This window comes from Caloenas nicobarica, chromosome 5, assembly GCF_036013445.1.
Source record: "Caloenas nicobarica isolate bCalNic1 chromosome 5, bCalNic1.hap1, whole genome shotgun sequence".
NCBI classification, from domain to species: Eukaryota; Metazoa; Chordata; class Aves; order Columbiformes; family Columbidae; genus Caloenas; species Caloenas nicobarica.
Genome location: NC_088249.1, coordinates 68,300,233 through 68,314,719, shown reverse-complemented (window position 1 = coordinate 68,314,719; position 14,487 = coordinate 68,300,233). Strand labels below are relative to the sequence as shown.

At 67.9% G+C, this 14,487-nt stretch overlaps 2 protein-coding genes across 2 annotated transcripts; one reads left to right on the top strand and one right to left on the bottom strand.

Moving 5' to 3' along the window:
• The first annotated feature begins 697 nt into the window (after positions 1 to 697).
• Positions 698 to 7,552, top strand: PKP3 (plakophilin 3). Its single transcript, XM_065635824.1, is given in 14 exon segments — positions 698 to 742; positions 744 to 1,260; positions 2,176 to 2,252; positions 2,433 to 3,151; positions 3,513 to 3,636; positions 3,749 to 3,953; positions 4,188 to 4,362; positions 4,601 to 4,718; positions 4,963 to 5,127; positions 5,472 to 5,657; positions 6,180 to 6,333; positions 6,483 to 6,675; positions 6,778 to 6,865; positions 7,230 to 7,552. Coding segments are annotated over 14 exon segments (2,802 nt in total). The 3' UTR covers positions 7,266 to 7,552.
• A 1,339-nt stretch (positions 7,553 to 8,891) lies between these two features.
• On the bottom strand, positions 8,892 to 11,801 carry SIGIRR (single Ig and TIR domain containing). Its single transcript, XM_065636915.1, is given in 10 exon segments — positions 8,892 to 9,145; positions 9,278 to 9,458; positions 10,007 to 10,157; positions 10,234 to 10,336; positions 10,407 to 10,550; positions 10,639 to 10,779; positions 10,954 to 11,084; positions 11,180 to 11,366; positions 11,602 to 11,647; positions 11,649 to 11,801. Coding segments are annotated over 10 exon segments (1,440 nt in total). The 3' UTR covers positions 8,892 to 8,942.
• Between the last annotated feature and the right edge of the window lie 2,686 nt (positions 11,802 to 14,487).

Sequence of the window (14,487 nt, the reverse complement as noted above, 5' to 3'; positions counted from 1 at the left end):
AGCGAGCGGCTCAGCTGGCGAGTCGGGCTGAGGGAGCGGTGCGGAGCGGCACCGTGGGGATGGCGGGAGCCGATCCTGAGCACGGCGGGCTGGGGGGACGCGTGTCCCCCACCGCGGCCATGCCAGGGTCGGCTGGGGTGGCTGGGCGGGTGGGGCGAGCGTAATTAGTACCTGTGCCGTGGCAGGGCTGAGTCACCCGCGTTCATTACTGCCGGGCCTGCCGGCGCTGAGCCACCCCCTTTTTTTTTCTTATTGTTGTTGTTTTTTAATTCCCCGGCTAATTTGAAAAGCAAAGCAGGGAGGGCCTGGCCAGTAATTACTGCCAATTAGCCCCCACTCCGGCCCTTGGGCAGCGTGGCCCCCTGCGCCAGGGCGGTTTGCTGGGGGCTGGGGTCAGCGGTGGGGCCACCTGGGGGTCCGGGGCTCTCCTGGGAGGCCATGTGGGGGCCTGGGGCTTGCCAGAGGGACAATGTGGGGGTCTGGGGCTCTCCTGGGAGGTTGCCTGGGGGTCTTGGGCTCATTGAAGGGACAGTGTGGAGGTCTGGGGCTCAATGGGGAGGCTGCTCTGGGGCTTTCTGGGGAACCATGTGGGTGTCCAGGTCTTGCCGTAGGGACAATGTGGGGGTCTGGAGACCACGTCGGGGTCCAGGTCTTGCCGTAGGGACAACATGGGGGTCCGGGGCTCTTCACTGTGGCCATGTATAGGTCTGGGGCTCACTGGTGGGGCTGCCTGGGACTCTGGGGGGGCAATGGGGAGGCTGCCTGGGGGTGCCTCTCAGCCCAGGTACGACCACGCCGGTCCCCCCGCGCCACCCACCTCCCTCGCACCCTCGTCCCTGCGAGGTCACCCCCGGGTGCCGGTGATGGTGTTGGTGACGGTGTCGGCGGGTGCTTGGTGTGGTCCCCTCCCTCCCGGCGAGGCGTGGCGGCAGGGCGGGCCGGGAGCCTCCCAGGGGCCGAGGGAGCCGCCGCCGCTCACCTGCGCAGGGCGGCCGCGCCGGCTGGGCCGCACCGCCGCCATGCAGGAGCCCCCCGCCGCCACCGCCAACCCCTTCCTGCTGTCGGCCCTGCAGCCCGAGGCCGGTGTCTGCTCGCTGGCCTTGCCCTCGGACCGGCAGCTGGACGGCCGGGGCCGGGAGGCGGCCGAGGCCCAGCGTCTGCGCAGCGCCCGCGTCCAGGAGCAGGTCCGCATCCGCATGATGCTGCGGGGACAGGCGGCCGCCCGCCCCGACGGCCCCGACCACGCCGACGGCGCCAGAGGTGAGAGCCCCGCGCCCCGGGCACGTGTGTCGGGACGGGCGGTGGGAGCCCTTGGCTCGCACCAGGGTTTGGGTTGTGCCCCAGCTTGGGGCTGGGGGGGTCACCCCCACCCTGGCTGAGCCCCCTGCTGCACCCCCAGCACCGGGGATGGGGCGGCACGGCCCCATCGTGGGCTCGTTTCACCCCGCTCAGGGGTCGTGCCTCAGTTTCCTCACCTGCCCCTGGGGGGGATTTGCACTACGGGGTCCCTGCACCCTGCTTTGGGCTGGGGGGAGGTTTTTCCCGCCTGGCGGATCCCTCCCCGTCCCCCCAGCCTTTGAGCGGCGCCGCTGGCCGGGCTCCAAGCTCCTCCATTTAACATCTGCGCTCACGGCCTCCGCCCTGCCGCTTCGCCCGCTGCGGCGCGGGCTTCCCCGGCCGGGGGCTGCCAGACCCCCGGCGCTCCCGGGGCTGCCCGGGTGCGAGTCACGCTCCCGTCCCTGCTGGGGCTGTCCCCGTCCTCGCTGTCCCCGTCCTCGCTGTCCCCGGGAGGGTGGCGTGGGGCGCAGCGGGATGGCCGGGTCCCTGCCGGGCTCCCGTCCCCGGGGCGGTGGAACTGGGTCCGGATCTGGAGGGTGCCCGGGCTGCCGATCCGGCTGTAGCAGAGGGGACTGGGCTGAGCCGCCACCTCCCCGCCCAGGTGGCAATTAGTGGCCTCGCCGCCAGGGCACAATGAAAGGCGGGGAGGCCGCTGCTCGGCTCGGCCGCCGCCGCTCCTGCTCCCGTGGGCAGTGGGCAGGCGAAGGCAGCGTCCTCCCGCTCCCTCGTCCCCTTGGTGCCACCAACCTGCCACGGCTCCCAAAGTGGGTCCCCCGGGGTTGAATCAGGGGCTCCTTCGCCCCCCGGTCTCACGTTGACCCCGTCTCTGTCCCGCAGGCGGTCAGTATGGCACAGCCCTGCACTCCTCCTTCAGCTCCCGCTCCCAGAGCAACGGCCTGGACCCTAAAGCCTCGGTACGTACTGGGGGGTTGTTCCCCACCCCAGCGCCCATCGCCACGGCAGCCGGGGATGCAGCTGCTGGCCGGAGCCTTGGTTGTGCCGGGGGAGGCTCTTGGCTCCGTCCATCCCTCCCCCTGCAGTGGGGAGGGCGAGCAGGGCCGTGGGCACCCCATAACCCAGTGTTCTCCCCCCAGCTGTACCAGCCGCTGCCCAAGAAGGATTTTGGCACACTGAAGGGCAGCGGCTGGTCCTCGCGCTCAGCCGTAGACCTCACCTCGCAGAAGCGGATGGCGACCATCAGCAACGGGGGCCTGGTGCAGGGCCGTGGCTACGGCCCCGGCTACGCCGTGTCCCCGGCCGCCAGCACCTCCCCGCGGCCCAGCTCCTTCCACGAGCGCAACTACCGGCCCCGGCAGAACTTTGACACGCTCTCGCTGCGCTCCCTGCGCCTGGCCGACGGGCCGCTGCCGCCCCCCGCCATGGCCGACGACCGCTACAGCGTCATCTCGGAGCAGCTGGACCCCCTGGGGCACCGGCCCCTCTACAAAAGCCAAGGCAACGGCGGCTTTGCCCGCTCCTACACCTTCGAGAGGCAGCTGAGCGCCGGCTCAGCCGCCAAGGCCCCGTCCGAGTGGCTGGAGGGCAGCGAGGTGGCGCAGAGCCGCACCATCCGCGCGCCCGCCATGCGCACCCTGCAGCGCTTCCAGAGCAACAACCGCTCGCGGCTGAGCGCCGGCTCCTTCGGCAGCGCCGCGGTGGGCATGGGGGGCTCCTACCTGGGGCTGGGGGAGCACGGCAGCTCCCGCGCCCCCTCCGTGCGCAGCCTGGCCGAGTCGGGCCAGCGGCTGCAGGACCAGCGCGCCATGGAGCTGTACAACGGGCACAGCACGCTGCTCGGCCGCCACGCGGGGGGGTGAGTGCCACCGGGCTGCTCTGCCACCGCCTGGCCTTGTCCCCGCCTCGGTCACTTGGCCGTTTGAGGGCAGAACCCCCCGTCGCTTGTCTGGCGTTACCTTGCCGCAGGGGGTGTGGGAGGAGGGGTGAGACAGTGGGCACGATTTGGCCCCATAGTGACGGACCATGGCATGGGTTGACCCCCAAGCGTGTCCTGTATGTGGCCTGTGGCACATCCTGGGGCATGAGGGCAGAAGATTCAGCCGGGTGTGCTGGTGGGGAGGGAGGCGGGTTGGGGAGTCCCCTCGAGAGGCAGGACGTGGTGGAGGAGCCCTGGGGGTGCTCTGCCTGGGCTCTCCCTCACCTCCCGTGGCTCCCAGGTTTGACGACATCGACCTGCCCTCGGCGGTGAAGTACCTGATCGCCAGCGACCCCAACCTGCAGGTCCTGGGGGCCGCCTACCTCCAGCACAAGTGCTACAGCGACGGCAACGCCAAGAAGCAGGTGAGCACGGGAGCGGAGGGCAGGGCTGTCCCAGCCCCTCTGCCCTGGGGGACACCCGGGGAGGCGCAGGAGCCCCAGCCGGGTTCCCAACGCGGCCGGGCTGTCCCCCCAGGCTCGCAGCCTCCAGGCCATGCCCAAGCTGGTGAAGCTGTTCAACAGCCCCAACCAGGAGGTGCAGCGCCATGCCACCGGCGCCATGCGCAACCTCATCTACGACAATGCTGAGAACAAGCTGGCGCTGGTGGAGGAGAACGGCATCTACGAGCTCATGAGGACGCTGCGGGAGCCCGATGACGAGCTCCGCAAGAATGTCACAGGTCGGGGACGGTGGCGGGCTGGGCAGGGGTCCTCCTCCCCCAGGAGGGGCATGTTGGTCCCCCCACCCCATGAGTAAAGCTGGGGTGGCGCTCCACGGGGGTGAGCTCTGTGTCATTGTTACCCTGTCCCGTGGCTGCTCCTGGCTGCGGGGGGTCGGCACGAGCCCCCCGTGAGGTGGGCGGGGGTGGGCATGCCCCCCACCCATGCCGGGCCTGAGGGTCCCCTCCGCGCAGGGATCCTGTGGAACCTCTCCTCCAGTGACAACCTGAAGGACCGCCTGGCCCGGGACACGCTGGAGCAGCTCACGGACACGGTCCTGGTGCCCCTCTCTGGGCTGGGGGGCTCGGGTGTCATCCAGCAGAACCCCTCGGAGGCGGAGATCTTCTACAACTCCACAGGCTTCCTCAGGTACCTGCTCTGGGCCGGCACCAGCTGTCCTTCTGTGGGTGAAGTTTTGGGGGGAGGAAGAGACCCCCCCCATGCTGCAGACGTGGGGAGTGAGGTCCCGGCTCGTTTCTGGGGTCCTCATCCCTTGCAGCACTCGTGCGCCAAGGCAAACCCTGGTTCCCCGCGGCGTTGCCCAGGGGTATGGGGTGGCCACGGGGCAGCCCCTTCTCACTGTGATGTCCCCACGTTCCCCATGCAGGAACCTCAGCTCCGCCAGCCAACAGACCCGGCAGAAGATGCGTGAGTGCCACGGTCTGGTGGATGCCATGATCCACTACGTCAACAGCTCCTTGGAGGTGGGCAAGTCCGAGGACAAGGTGAGCCCGGGAGCTGCAGGGTCTGGGTGCTGCTCCCTCCCTCCTGCACCGTCGTGGTGCAAAGGCACATCTCAAGGTGGTGGTGGGAAAGCCAGTCTGGCTCCTTCTGGACTTACTGGGCACAGTGGGGCACTGCCGGTGTCACTGGGGTGGCTCTGGCTGCAGAGCCCCAGGGGGCGTGCCAGCTGGAGGTGCCCTGGCAGGCGGCACAAGGACTGACCCCCTGCCCCATGTCTCCCCACAGAGCGTGGAGAACGCCGTCTGCGTCCTGCGCAACCTCTCATACCGCCTGTACGACGAGATGCCCCCGTCCTCCCTGCAGCGGCTGGAGGGCCACCGGCGCAATGGCGGCATGGTGACCGGCGAGCTGGTGGGCTGCTTCAGCCCCCAGAGCAAGAAAGCGCGGGAGGTGAGCGGCTGGGAGGGGTGGGCACCCTCACGGCCGTGTCACCAGGGTGGGGCTGGCATTGGGCAGCGGCTGGCGCGGAGGTGACGCTGGGGCGGAGGTGGACGCCGGCCCTGGCTGATGGATGAGACACACGGGTGAGCTCAGCGGAGGGTGAATCAGGGTGCTGAACCCCACTTTCCTGTGCCACGGGGTGTGACACAGCTGGGGTGACCTGCTGGGTCCCTGCCAGCCTGGAGCTGCCCAGCGCTGAGCCCAGGGATGGGGGGACAAGGGGACACCAGCAGGGAGGGGTGCTGCAGAGGGGACATCCCTGACGAGCCTAACCGTGCTGTCCCCACCCCCAGCACTACCTAAACGCAGACATCGTCACCTTCACGGAGGTCTCCAAGGACCCCAAGGGCATGGAGTGGCTCTGGAACCCGCAGATCGTCGGCATCTACAACCGGCTGCTGCAGCGCTGCGAGCTCAACAAGCACACCACCGAGGCGGCCTCGGGCGCCCTGCAGAACATCACCGCCGGGGACCGCAGGGTGAGGCGATGTCCCTGGCCTTGGCCTGTCCTCAGGGCTGTCCCCACCACCTGGGCAAGCACGGCCATGCCCGGGGGGCTGGTCCCAGCCTGCCCTGGCAGGGGGACGTGGCCATCGTGCTGCTCCCCACCTGGGCGCAGAGAGTCACAGAATGTCCCAAGCTGGAAGGGACCCACAAGGGCCATCGAGTCCAACTCCTGTCCCTGCACAGGACACCCCACAGCTCACACCGTGTGTCTGAGGACGTTGTCCAGCCTCTTCTTGAACACTGTCAGGCTGGGGCCGGGACACCTCCCTGGGGAGCCTGTTCCAGTGGCCAGCACCCTCTGGGTGAAGAACCTTTTTCTCCTGTCCAACTGACCCTCCCTGGCACATCTTCTGCCGTTCCCTGGGGTTCTGTCATGGGCTTGGGTCACCCCGACCAGGAGGAGGAAAAGGATGAGGAGGGAGGAGGAGGTGGATGGGGAGGGAGGAGGTGGCCTGTGGTCCCAGCAGTGTCCCCAAGCGGGTGTCTCCTGGCAGTGGGCAGGTGTGCTGAGCCGGCAGGCGCTGGAGCAGGAGCGCATCCTGAACCCCGTGCTGGACCGCGTCCGCACCGCTGACCACCACCAACTCCGCTCCCTCACCGGGCTCATCCGCAACCTGTCCCGCCATGCACGCAACAAGGACGAGATGTGTGAGTGCCGGGGGGCCGGGGCTGCGGGGGGGCGCCAGGGACACTCTCTGTCCCTGCATTGCCCCGGGAGGCTGCGAGGTTCATCCCCAGGCTGCTGCATGTCCCCTGGCTCTGGCCACCAGCCCTGATGTGATGCCTTTGCCCACCAGCCACCAAGGTGGTCAGCCACTTGATCGAGAAGCTGCCGGGGAGTGTGGGGGACAAGGCACCGCCCGCCGATGTCATCGTTAACATCATCGCGGTGCTCAACAACCTGATGGTGGAGAGTCCCATGGCCGCCCGTGACATCGTCTACTTTGATGGCCTCAGGAAGCTCTTCTACATCAAGAAGAGAAGGGACAGGTGGGAGGTCCCTGCGTACCCTCCCGGCCCCTCTGGGTGACATCCTTGGGCACCCCCCATACCCAGCGGCACGCGAAACTCACTGTGCCGTCCCTGTCCCAGCTCAGACAACGAGAAGTCCTCCAGAGCAGCGGCCAGCCTCCTGGGCAACATGTGGCAGTACACCAAGCTGCACCGCGACTTCAAGATGGTACGTACCCCTGAGCCTCCCCTGCCACAGGGACCCGGGGGTGGATCCCGAGGGTGGGTCCCAGAGGAGTCAGGGGCTTCACCCCGGCCAGCCACACCACCCAAGTGCTGCCGGAAATGCCCCGACTCCACACGCCCCCCTCCTGGAGGGCTGGGGAAGTCCCCAGAGCATCATCCCTCTGGTGACACCTGCGCCAGTGGGGTGGGGACAGTCACGTGCCCAACATGGGGACAGCGTGGCCCTGTCTGTGCCGGAGCGGGTTTGTGTTGGCGTTCCCAGTGCCGAGCACGGGTTGGGGTGTCCTAGGGCAGGAGAGGTGCCAGTGCTGGTGTCCCTGGTGTGACGGTGACCTGTCTCCCTGCAGAAGGGGTACCGCAAGGAGGACTTCCTCGGCCTGTGAGGACACCCCTGGGCCGCCCACCCTGACCCCCTGGGCGCTCCTGCTGCCGGCCGTGCCCCTAGGACACCGCTCGCCGCCCAACCTCGCGCCATAGCGTAGTCCTCATCGCATCCCTTGTGCCTCCCACTGCACCGTGTCCCCTTCCCTGGGTGGGGGACGCTCCTGCCGCAGCCTCAATTCCAGCAACTGCTTTTGGCTCTGCCAGGGGACCCGCTGGGACCCCCGCTGGTGGGGACAGCCCTGTGGCACCCAGGGGTCCCCAGAAGCCGCTGCAAAGCTCGGCTTGTCTCGAGGCTGGGCGGGGGGGCGGGGGCTTTGGGGGGGTCCTGCAAAGCTGTGCTGCTGGGGACACCCCGAACTGTGCACACGGGGTGCTGGGGGGTGCAGGGTGCACCGTGGGCTGCCCCTGCTCTGCCCTGGGTGGGGGGACAGGGCTGCGTGTAGCTCGGGGAGTGGGAGTTCTGGGGAGGCTGCCCAGGGTTTTGCGGGGTGGCTGTAAAGGGGGTGGCTGAGGCTGTGCCCTCGCGGCGAGGGGCAGGGGGACCTCAGAGCTGCACTGTCCCCACCCGTGCACCCCGCGGGGACTGTCCCTGTGCAGCCTGGTTGGGGGGCTCAGGCTGGGCCCCCCAGTGCTGCGTGGGCAGGATTGGGGCAGGGCCAGCGCTGGTGCGTGCAGGGCGGTGTCACCGGCATGTGGCGAGATGTCCCCGGTGTCCCTGGTGCCCGGTGTGGGTGCGGCAGCGGGTCCAAAGCTCTCCCTGCACGGCAGCAACGGGGCTGGGGGGTGCGGGTGGCTTCGCTTTGCCAGCGGGTTTGGTGCTGGGGGCATCCCTGTGCTTGGGGGGCGTCCCTGTGCTTGGGGGGCATCGCACCCCCTTTGGGAAATGAGGTAGAGTAGTTACAGGGGTGGGGGGGACACCAGGCAGCGCTGGCAGAGGGGCCGCATCCAGGGCTGGTGTGGCGCCCCCCGTGTGACGGCATGGGACTGTCATGGTGTGTTTGTCCCCCAGCTCTCCGTGTACAAACTCCCTGAGCATCCCCGAAATAAAGGCCTTGAACATGCCCACTTGTCCCTGTGCTCAACCGGCACATGGGAGGGGACACCGGCTGTGGTGACACTGCGCTCACCGTGACTGGGCACTGCTCCGGGCGAGCCCGGTGGAGGCACCGGCACAGGGACACCTGTCTGGGGATGGGACAGAGCAGAGCGCTGCCATCCCCCCTGCCCAGGGTGGGACAGACCCACCAGTGGCACCCATGTCCCTGCAGCTGGACAAGACTCACTGGGTGCAGCAGCGTTTTATTGCTGGGGTCTCCGGGGGGCATAGCGTGCCGTAGCCGCCCTGCCGGGCATTTCCCAGCCCCTAGGATGGGGCAGGAGCACGGTGCTTCTCGGGGAGCATCCCCCATCCCAGCGTGTGTCTGTCACACAGGACAGATGTCCCTGCCACCCATGGTGAGGGAGGGGGCCAGCACGCAAGGGTGGCCTGGCACTAGGGCCCGGGCTGTCCCCTGGTGATGGTTCTCACCGCAGAGTGAGCTGCCCAAAGGAGCCTGCTCCTGTCCTTCCCCCCGAGACCTTGGCTTTGGTCCCACTACACAGCCCGGGCTCCTCTGGCCGTGACCCGTGTCCCTGCGGCCCCGTGGGGAGGGGAATGCTGCCCTTCCTAGCCCCGCTCAGACGTCATCCTCCGTCACCAGGCAGTAGAAGTCCGTGCGGGCGCCGTAGTTGCGTGATCCCAGGTCCGAGACATCGATCTCAGGTCTCTGGCTGTCCCTGGGCTGCGTGTCCTCCATCGCACCGGCAGCCGCGGCTACTGGGGTGCCGGGGCCGCCAATGCGGGGGGGCTGGGGGCTCCTGAACCCCCACCCTCGGAGGCCTGCAGGGAGCAGGGAGACGGGTTTGAGTGGTGGGGAAGGGGCTGAACCCACCCCGCCTGCCACGGGAGGGTGACACAAAGCCCAGAGGTGACCTCCTGCGCACATCTGGAGAAGGCGTGGGGGACAAGGACCTGTGCCGAGGTCTCCGTCCGGGTGCAGGTCCCCACCGCTGTCCAGGTAGCTGCTGTGCAGGATCAGCATGGGGTCCTTGTCCTCCTGCAGCTGCGTCTGCGGGTCCCCCACGGTCCCCGGGAAGGACACCTTGCGCGGCAGGGCCAGGCACAGCTCCTTCCAGAAGTCTGACGAGGGGGTCTGCAGGGGGCGAGGAGCTGCGTGGGGACCCCTGGGCAGCCAAGTGAGGCTGGGGGGCACTCTGTGGGTCTTGGCTGCCTCTCCCCAGCACCGGGCTCCGGGCCAAGGCTCCCGGCGTGGCAGCGTGCCCGTGCGCCGGCGGAGGAACCGGCTCGACCTGCTGGAACGCTCCTGAGCTCCAGCTCCGCACCCGGCCCCGAAATGGCCAGAGCAGCCGCGGGCCAAAGCTTCGCCCCTCGGCTGGGGCTCCTGAGTGCGCAGGTTTGGGGAGCGAGCACCCAAATCGAGGGCTGTTTGGGTTGTTTTTTTGAAAATGTTGCCTCTAAAAGACAAGTGCCCCAACCTGCTTTTTAGGAGCATGAGGAGCAGCCCCAGCGTATCGCGGGGAGGCTGACGCAACCTGGGGTGCCGGGGGTGTAAAGGAAAATGGAACTGGGGGTGCTGGAGCTGGAACTGGGGGCGCTGGGGATGGAAAGGTGTTGGGATGGAAAGGGGGTGCTGGGGATGGAAAGGGGGTGCCAGCGGGACAGGGTTCACTCGGCTCTCACCATGGAGCCGGCTCGCCACACCAGCAGGGTCACGGCGCTGCGGTGCTGCCGCAGCAGGCTGATGGCGGGGTGGGCGATCTCCCGGTACTGGCTCTCGAAGACGATGAAGATGGGTTTCCTGGAGAGCTCCAGCAGCCTCCAGAGCCCTTCCCTGCGGGAGAGGGACACGGTGGGCTGGTGATGGCCCCATGGCCCTTCTCCCCGGTGCGGGCGGGAGCTGCTCCCACCTGAAGCTGCTGTTGCACCAGTCCTGCTCCAGGTACGCGACCGAGAGGACGACGATCAGGCGCCGGCACCGGCTCACGTTCATGATCAGGTCCGCCGAGGGCTCTGCAGGCAAAGGGGTGTCAGGGTTTTGGTGTCACCCCCACCCCGTTCGACCCCCTGGGTCCAGCCCCACCTGCATTGGGCAGGATGGTTTGCTCGTCCAGGAACAGCTTGTAGCCGTAGCGGTTCTCCAGCTGCGGCTTCATGATGAAGTGGACGAACTTGCGGTCATCCGGGGCGCCGGCATGGGACACGTAGGCGTCGTACAGCTTCCCGTCTGGGGACAGCCGTGGGGACAGGGGTGTGACACCGGGAGGAGGCTGTTCCCGAGGGGGACACCCCTCTGAGCCCCCTCAGCTGCTCACCGTTGAGCTCCAGCTCGCCATAGCGGTTGCGGTACCAGAGCCGCACGCTCAGGCGGCACCGCACGTACAGCCCGGCCAGGAGCACCAGGAGCGCCAGGACCAGGAGCGCGGCCAGCACCGCCGACACGTGCCCGGCCACCTCTGCGGGACCGCGAGGGGATGGTGAGTGTGGGCAGTGGCCCTGGCACAGGTTTCATGGGTTTGGGGTGGGTTTGCACCACGATGCGCTGCCTGGAGGGAGCGACGGTCCCCACGGAGCCGCCACTCCTGCCCCGGGCAGCGGGTGTCCCGTCTCTGCCCCCAGCGCGCCCCTACCCGCTCGCCGCAGGGTGAAGGTGGCCGTGGCGTTGCTGACCCAGCAGGCAAACACCCCGAAGTCGGTATCCTGCGTGAGGTTGAGCTGCAGCACGCTGGCGAGGAGCCACTCTGAGGCGTTTTGGCCAAACCTGGGGGGAGACAGGGTGGCCGTGGGTCGGGCCATGCCGTGGTCTGCCTTGACAGACAGACAGAGGGATGGACGGACATTTGCCAGGCTCCTCACCAGGTGCTGTCCTGGCTGCTGCCGCTGCCCAGCCACTGCCCGTCCTTGCTCCAGGCGGGGACGGGCTCGCAGGGCTCGGCGCTGGCCCAGCGCACCGTGCAGTTCAGCGTCACCCGCGTCCCCAGCGCCAGCTCCAGCGTCTCGTTGGTGGCCGGGACGAGGAATTCGGGGGACACGCTGCAGAGGTCTGGGGGCACAGCAGGAAGGGGGGTCGGCTGGGGAAGCTGATCCAGCTCCCGGCTGGACGGGATTCCCTGGGAAAACGAGCTCTGCCGGGGGGTCTGGCAGCGAGCGGCTGATTGCAACAGGCTGAGCTGGTTTTGGGGGCTGGGACGGACCCTCGCCCACCCCACGAGGCAAAACTGGAGCTTTGGGGTCCTTCCCAGCTGGAAATGGGTGAAAGTTTCGGGTTTGCAGCTTACCTGCCATGGCGGGCTCTGGTGTGAGCGGGGAGCTGCCGGCATCACCCGTGGGCACCCAGGAGGGCCCCGCGTCCCGGCGCCTTCCGGGGGCAAAGTCCACCCGCCTGTGCACGGGGCTGGGCCTGGGACAGGGCACAAATGGCTCTGTGAGCCCCGGCTGGGCTGGCACAGGGGGCCCCGGGGTCCGCACCGCTCCCCATTGCTCCCCATCGCTCCCCACAGCCGTTCGGGTTGGGGGACGGCAGGTGCTGCTCCGGGCAAAGCCACACCGTGTCCTGGCTGTGCTTGGTGGCACTGTGTCACCTGCCCTCCCTGGCCGTCCCCACCTTGAATTTATGAGCAGAAGGCAATTAATGACCAACTGGGGCTGTAGGACATTAAAAACGTGGCTTCGGCTCAAGCCAGCGGCCGGTGAGGGGACGTGAGCTGCGGCCACAGCTCAGCCGTGGGGGTTTCGGTGTGGCAGCGCCCGGTGACACCGCGGTGAGCACCCCTGGGGGCTCAGTGGGACCCCTCGTGCTGCCAGCAGCCGTGGGGGCTGCGGGGCTGCCCCCAGCCTCACCTGCCCCTGGACAGCGCTAATTAAACAGTGGGGTGGTTTACTTATAGCGACACAGGCTGCCTGGCTGGTGTGGGGGTGTGGGGCTCCGTGCCGGGACACAGCGTGGCACAAGCAGGGAGCGTGGGGATGGTGTGGGGGGCCGGGGGACTGTCCCCCAGCTGGCGTTGTGCCATCAGCACAGTGCCGCCGAGGTACCCCACGGGAAGAGCGGTCCCGGGGAGGACACCGCACCCCGCCGATAAACCGCAGCCTGGAAAGCGGCAGCGGGAGCACACGGCGAAGCGGCTCCTCTGCCCCGGCACCCGCAGAGCCCCCGGTGTGGGCGCCGTGTCCTCTGGGGACGGTGTGGGAACAACAAGGACGTCACGGTCCCGGTGCTCCCGAGAGGCAGCGCCACCGTAAACACATCCAGCAGAACGGCTGGGCCGGGCTCAGAACCTCTCTGGCTGCCTCTTGGTGCTCTCGGCTGCAAACTGGTTCTGGGTGGGAGCAGAGCTGCTGGGGCTGGCTGAGCCCTGCAGGAACCGCCTCGGTGCCGGTGTGACCGGGAGGGATGTCACAGCGCGGCTCGGCCGCGGGGACACGCCGCTGCCCTCCGGCACGGCAGCCCCGGTGCCAGGCGTGCGGTGACACTGTGGGTCAAGGTACGTGGGGACGCTGGCAACGCGCTCCGCTTGGGCAGCTGGAAACGACTTATACCTGAAGTATTAACTGGGTTTCTCCCAGCAGGGACGGGAGAGCGTTCACACAGGGAAGGGATGGGAGATGCGACACCAGGGTGGCGAGGGGTCTGTGCCTGTGGGGACACTCTGAGGACACTTGGTCCTGCCCGGGTGGGTCGCTCATAAATAATTTCATTTGGATAGCTGGAAATAAGGAAGCCCCGACAACCTGCAGGCTGGCCATGGACAGGCACAGCCCACCCGGCCCTTTGCTCCGGGGCATGAAACGGTGATGGGTGCCCGAGGGTGTTGGTTCCTACACGTCGGGGCTGGGGACACCCTGGTTGTGTCGCTCTGAGCGCAGCAGAGGATGGTGCAGACGCCGAGTGGTGGTGGGTGGTGGTCGGGCTGCAGCATCCCCGGGGATGGGTATGGTGGGGAGGGCAGGGGAGGCACAGGGTTGGGGTTCCGCGGGGCTGAGTGGGGCTGGGGAGCAGAGTGGAGCAGCGTGCGTGTGGGGAGAGGCCCAAACCCTGCCAAAATCCTGCCCAGACCCTGCCAAAATCCTGCCCAGACCCTGCCAAAATCCTGCCCAAACCCTGCGAGCCCGAACCGGCATCGAGCGGAACGGCAAGGGGAGCAGAACTGCGTTACCTGCGGAGCGTCCCTGGTGCCACGGGCTCCCCCCCAGCCGCCTCCCTCCTGCGCCGCTCCAGCCGGCCCGACCTGCCAGATCGGTGCTTGGTTTTTCCCTTTTTTTTAAAATAACGTGTTTATTTCCCCCTCCCCGTTCAGCCCCTGCCCTCCGCCAGCTCTGCGCCCCAATCGCCGGGTGCCAGACCCGCGGGAGGGCTTGGCCGTCCCTCCCTCCCGCTGCTCCACCTCCGGCGGCACCTGAACCTGCGGGAAGAATAAATAACTCTGGCTCTAGGGGAGGGGAAAAGGAAAAAAAAAAAAAAGGGAGAAAAAGAAGGCAGCCCCGCAGCCGGGCACGGACAGGTTGCACGGGGCTCCCAGGGCTGGAGAAGCACACGGGGGTGTCGGGGAACAACAAAACCCGCACCCAGCACCAGTGACACCAGCCGCAGAGGTCTGGGGTGTCTGCTTGGAGCACCCCAGGGCAGAACCTGCATTTTGCTTTGCTGGGCACTCGGTGTTCTCAGGCTTCGCCAAGGTGAGCTGCTGATGGAGGGAGGTGGGGGAGGCCGGTTGCTGGCGGCGGTGCCCACGGGTGTCCTGGGCTCTCCTGTGTCCTGCTCCGGGATTTTAAAAGCCTCATTGCAAGTTAGACCAGTCCCAGGGGAGGCTCCTGGGGCTGGCACTGGCTGCTCGTGGACCGCGGGCTCCCGGGAGCGGAGCTTTGGGGCTGAGCTCACCCTGCACTGGATGCCCCCGAGCCCCCTGAGCCGGGGGGGCAGTCACCCCCCCGTCCCCAGGTGGGTGCGCAGGGAATGAACCGATGTTCCTGTGTCGGGTGCGCTCCCCAAGAGCCAATTCTTGCTGCGGTTAGCGGCTTGAAGGTAATTAAATTTAAGCTACTTCGAGCTGCCAAGCGACTGTGTTCCAAGGGCACCCGTACAGGGTTCACTTCCATGTCCCAGAAATGTGAATATCGCTGCGGGACAGGCTGGCACCTCTTCCCAGGCCTTGAACCAGCCGCTG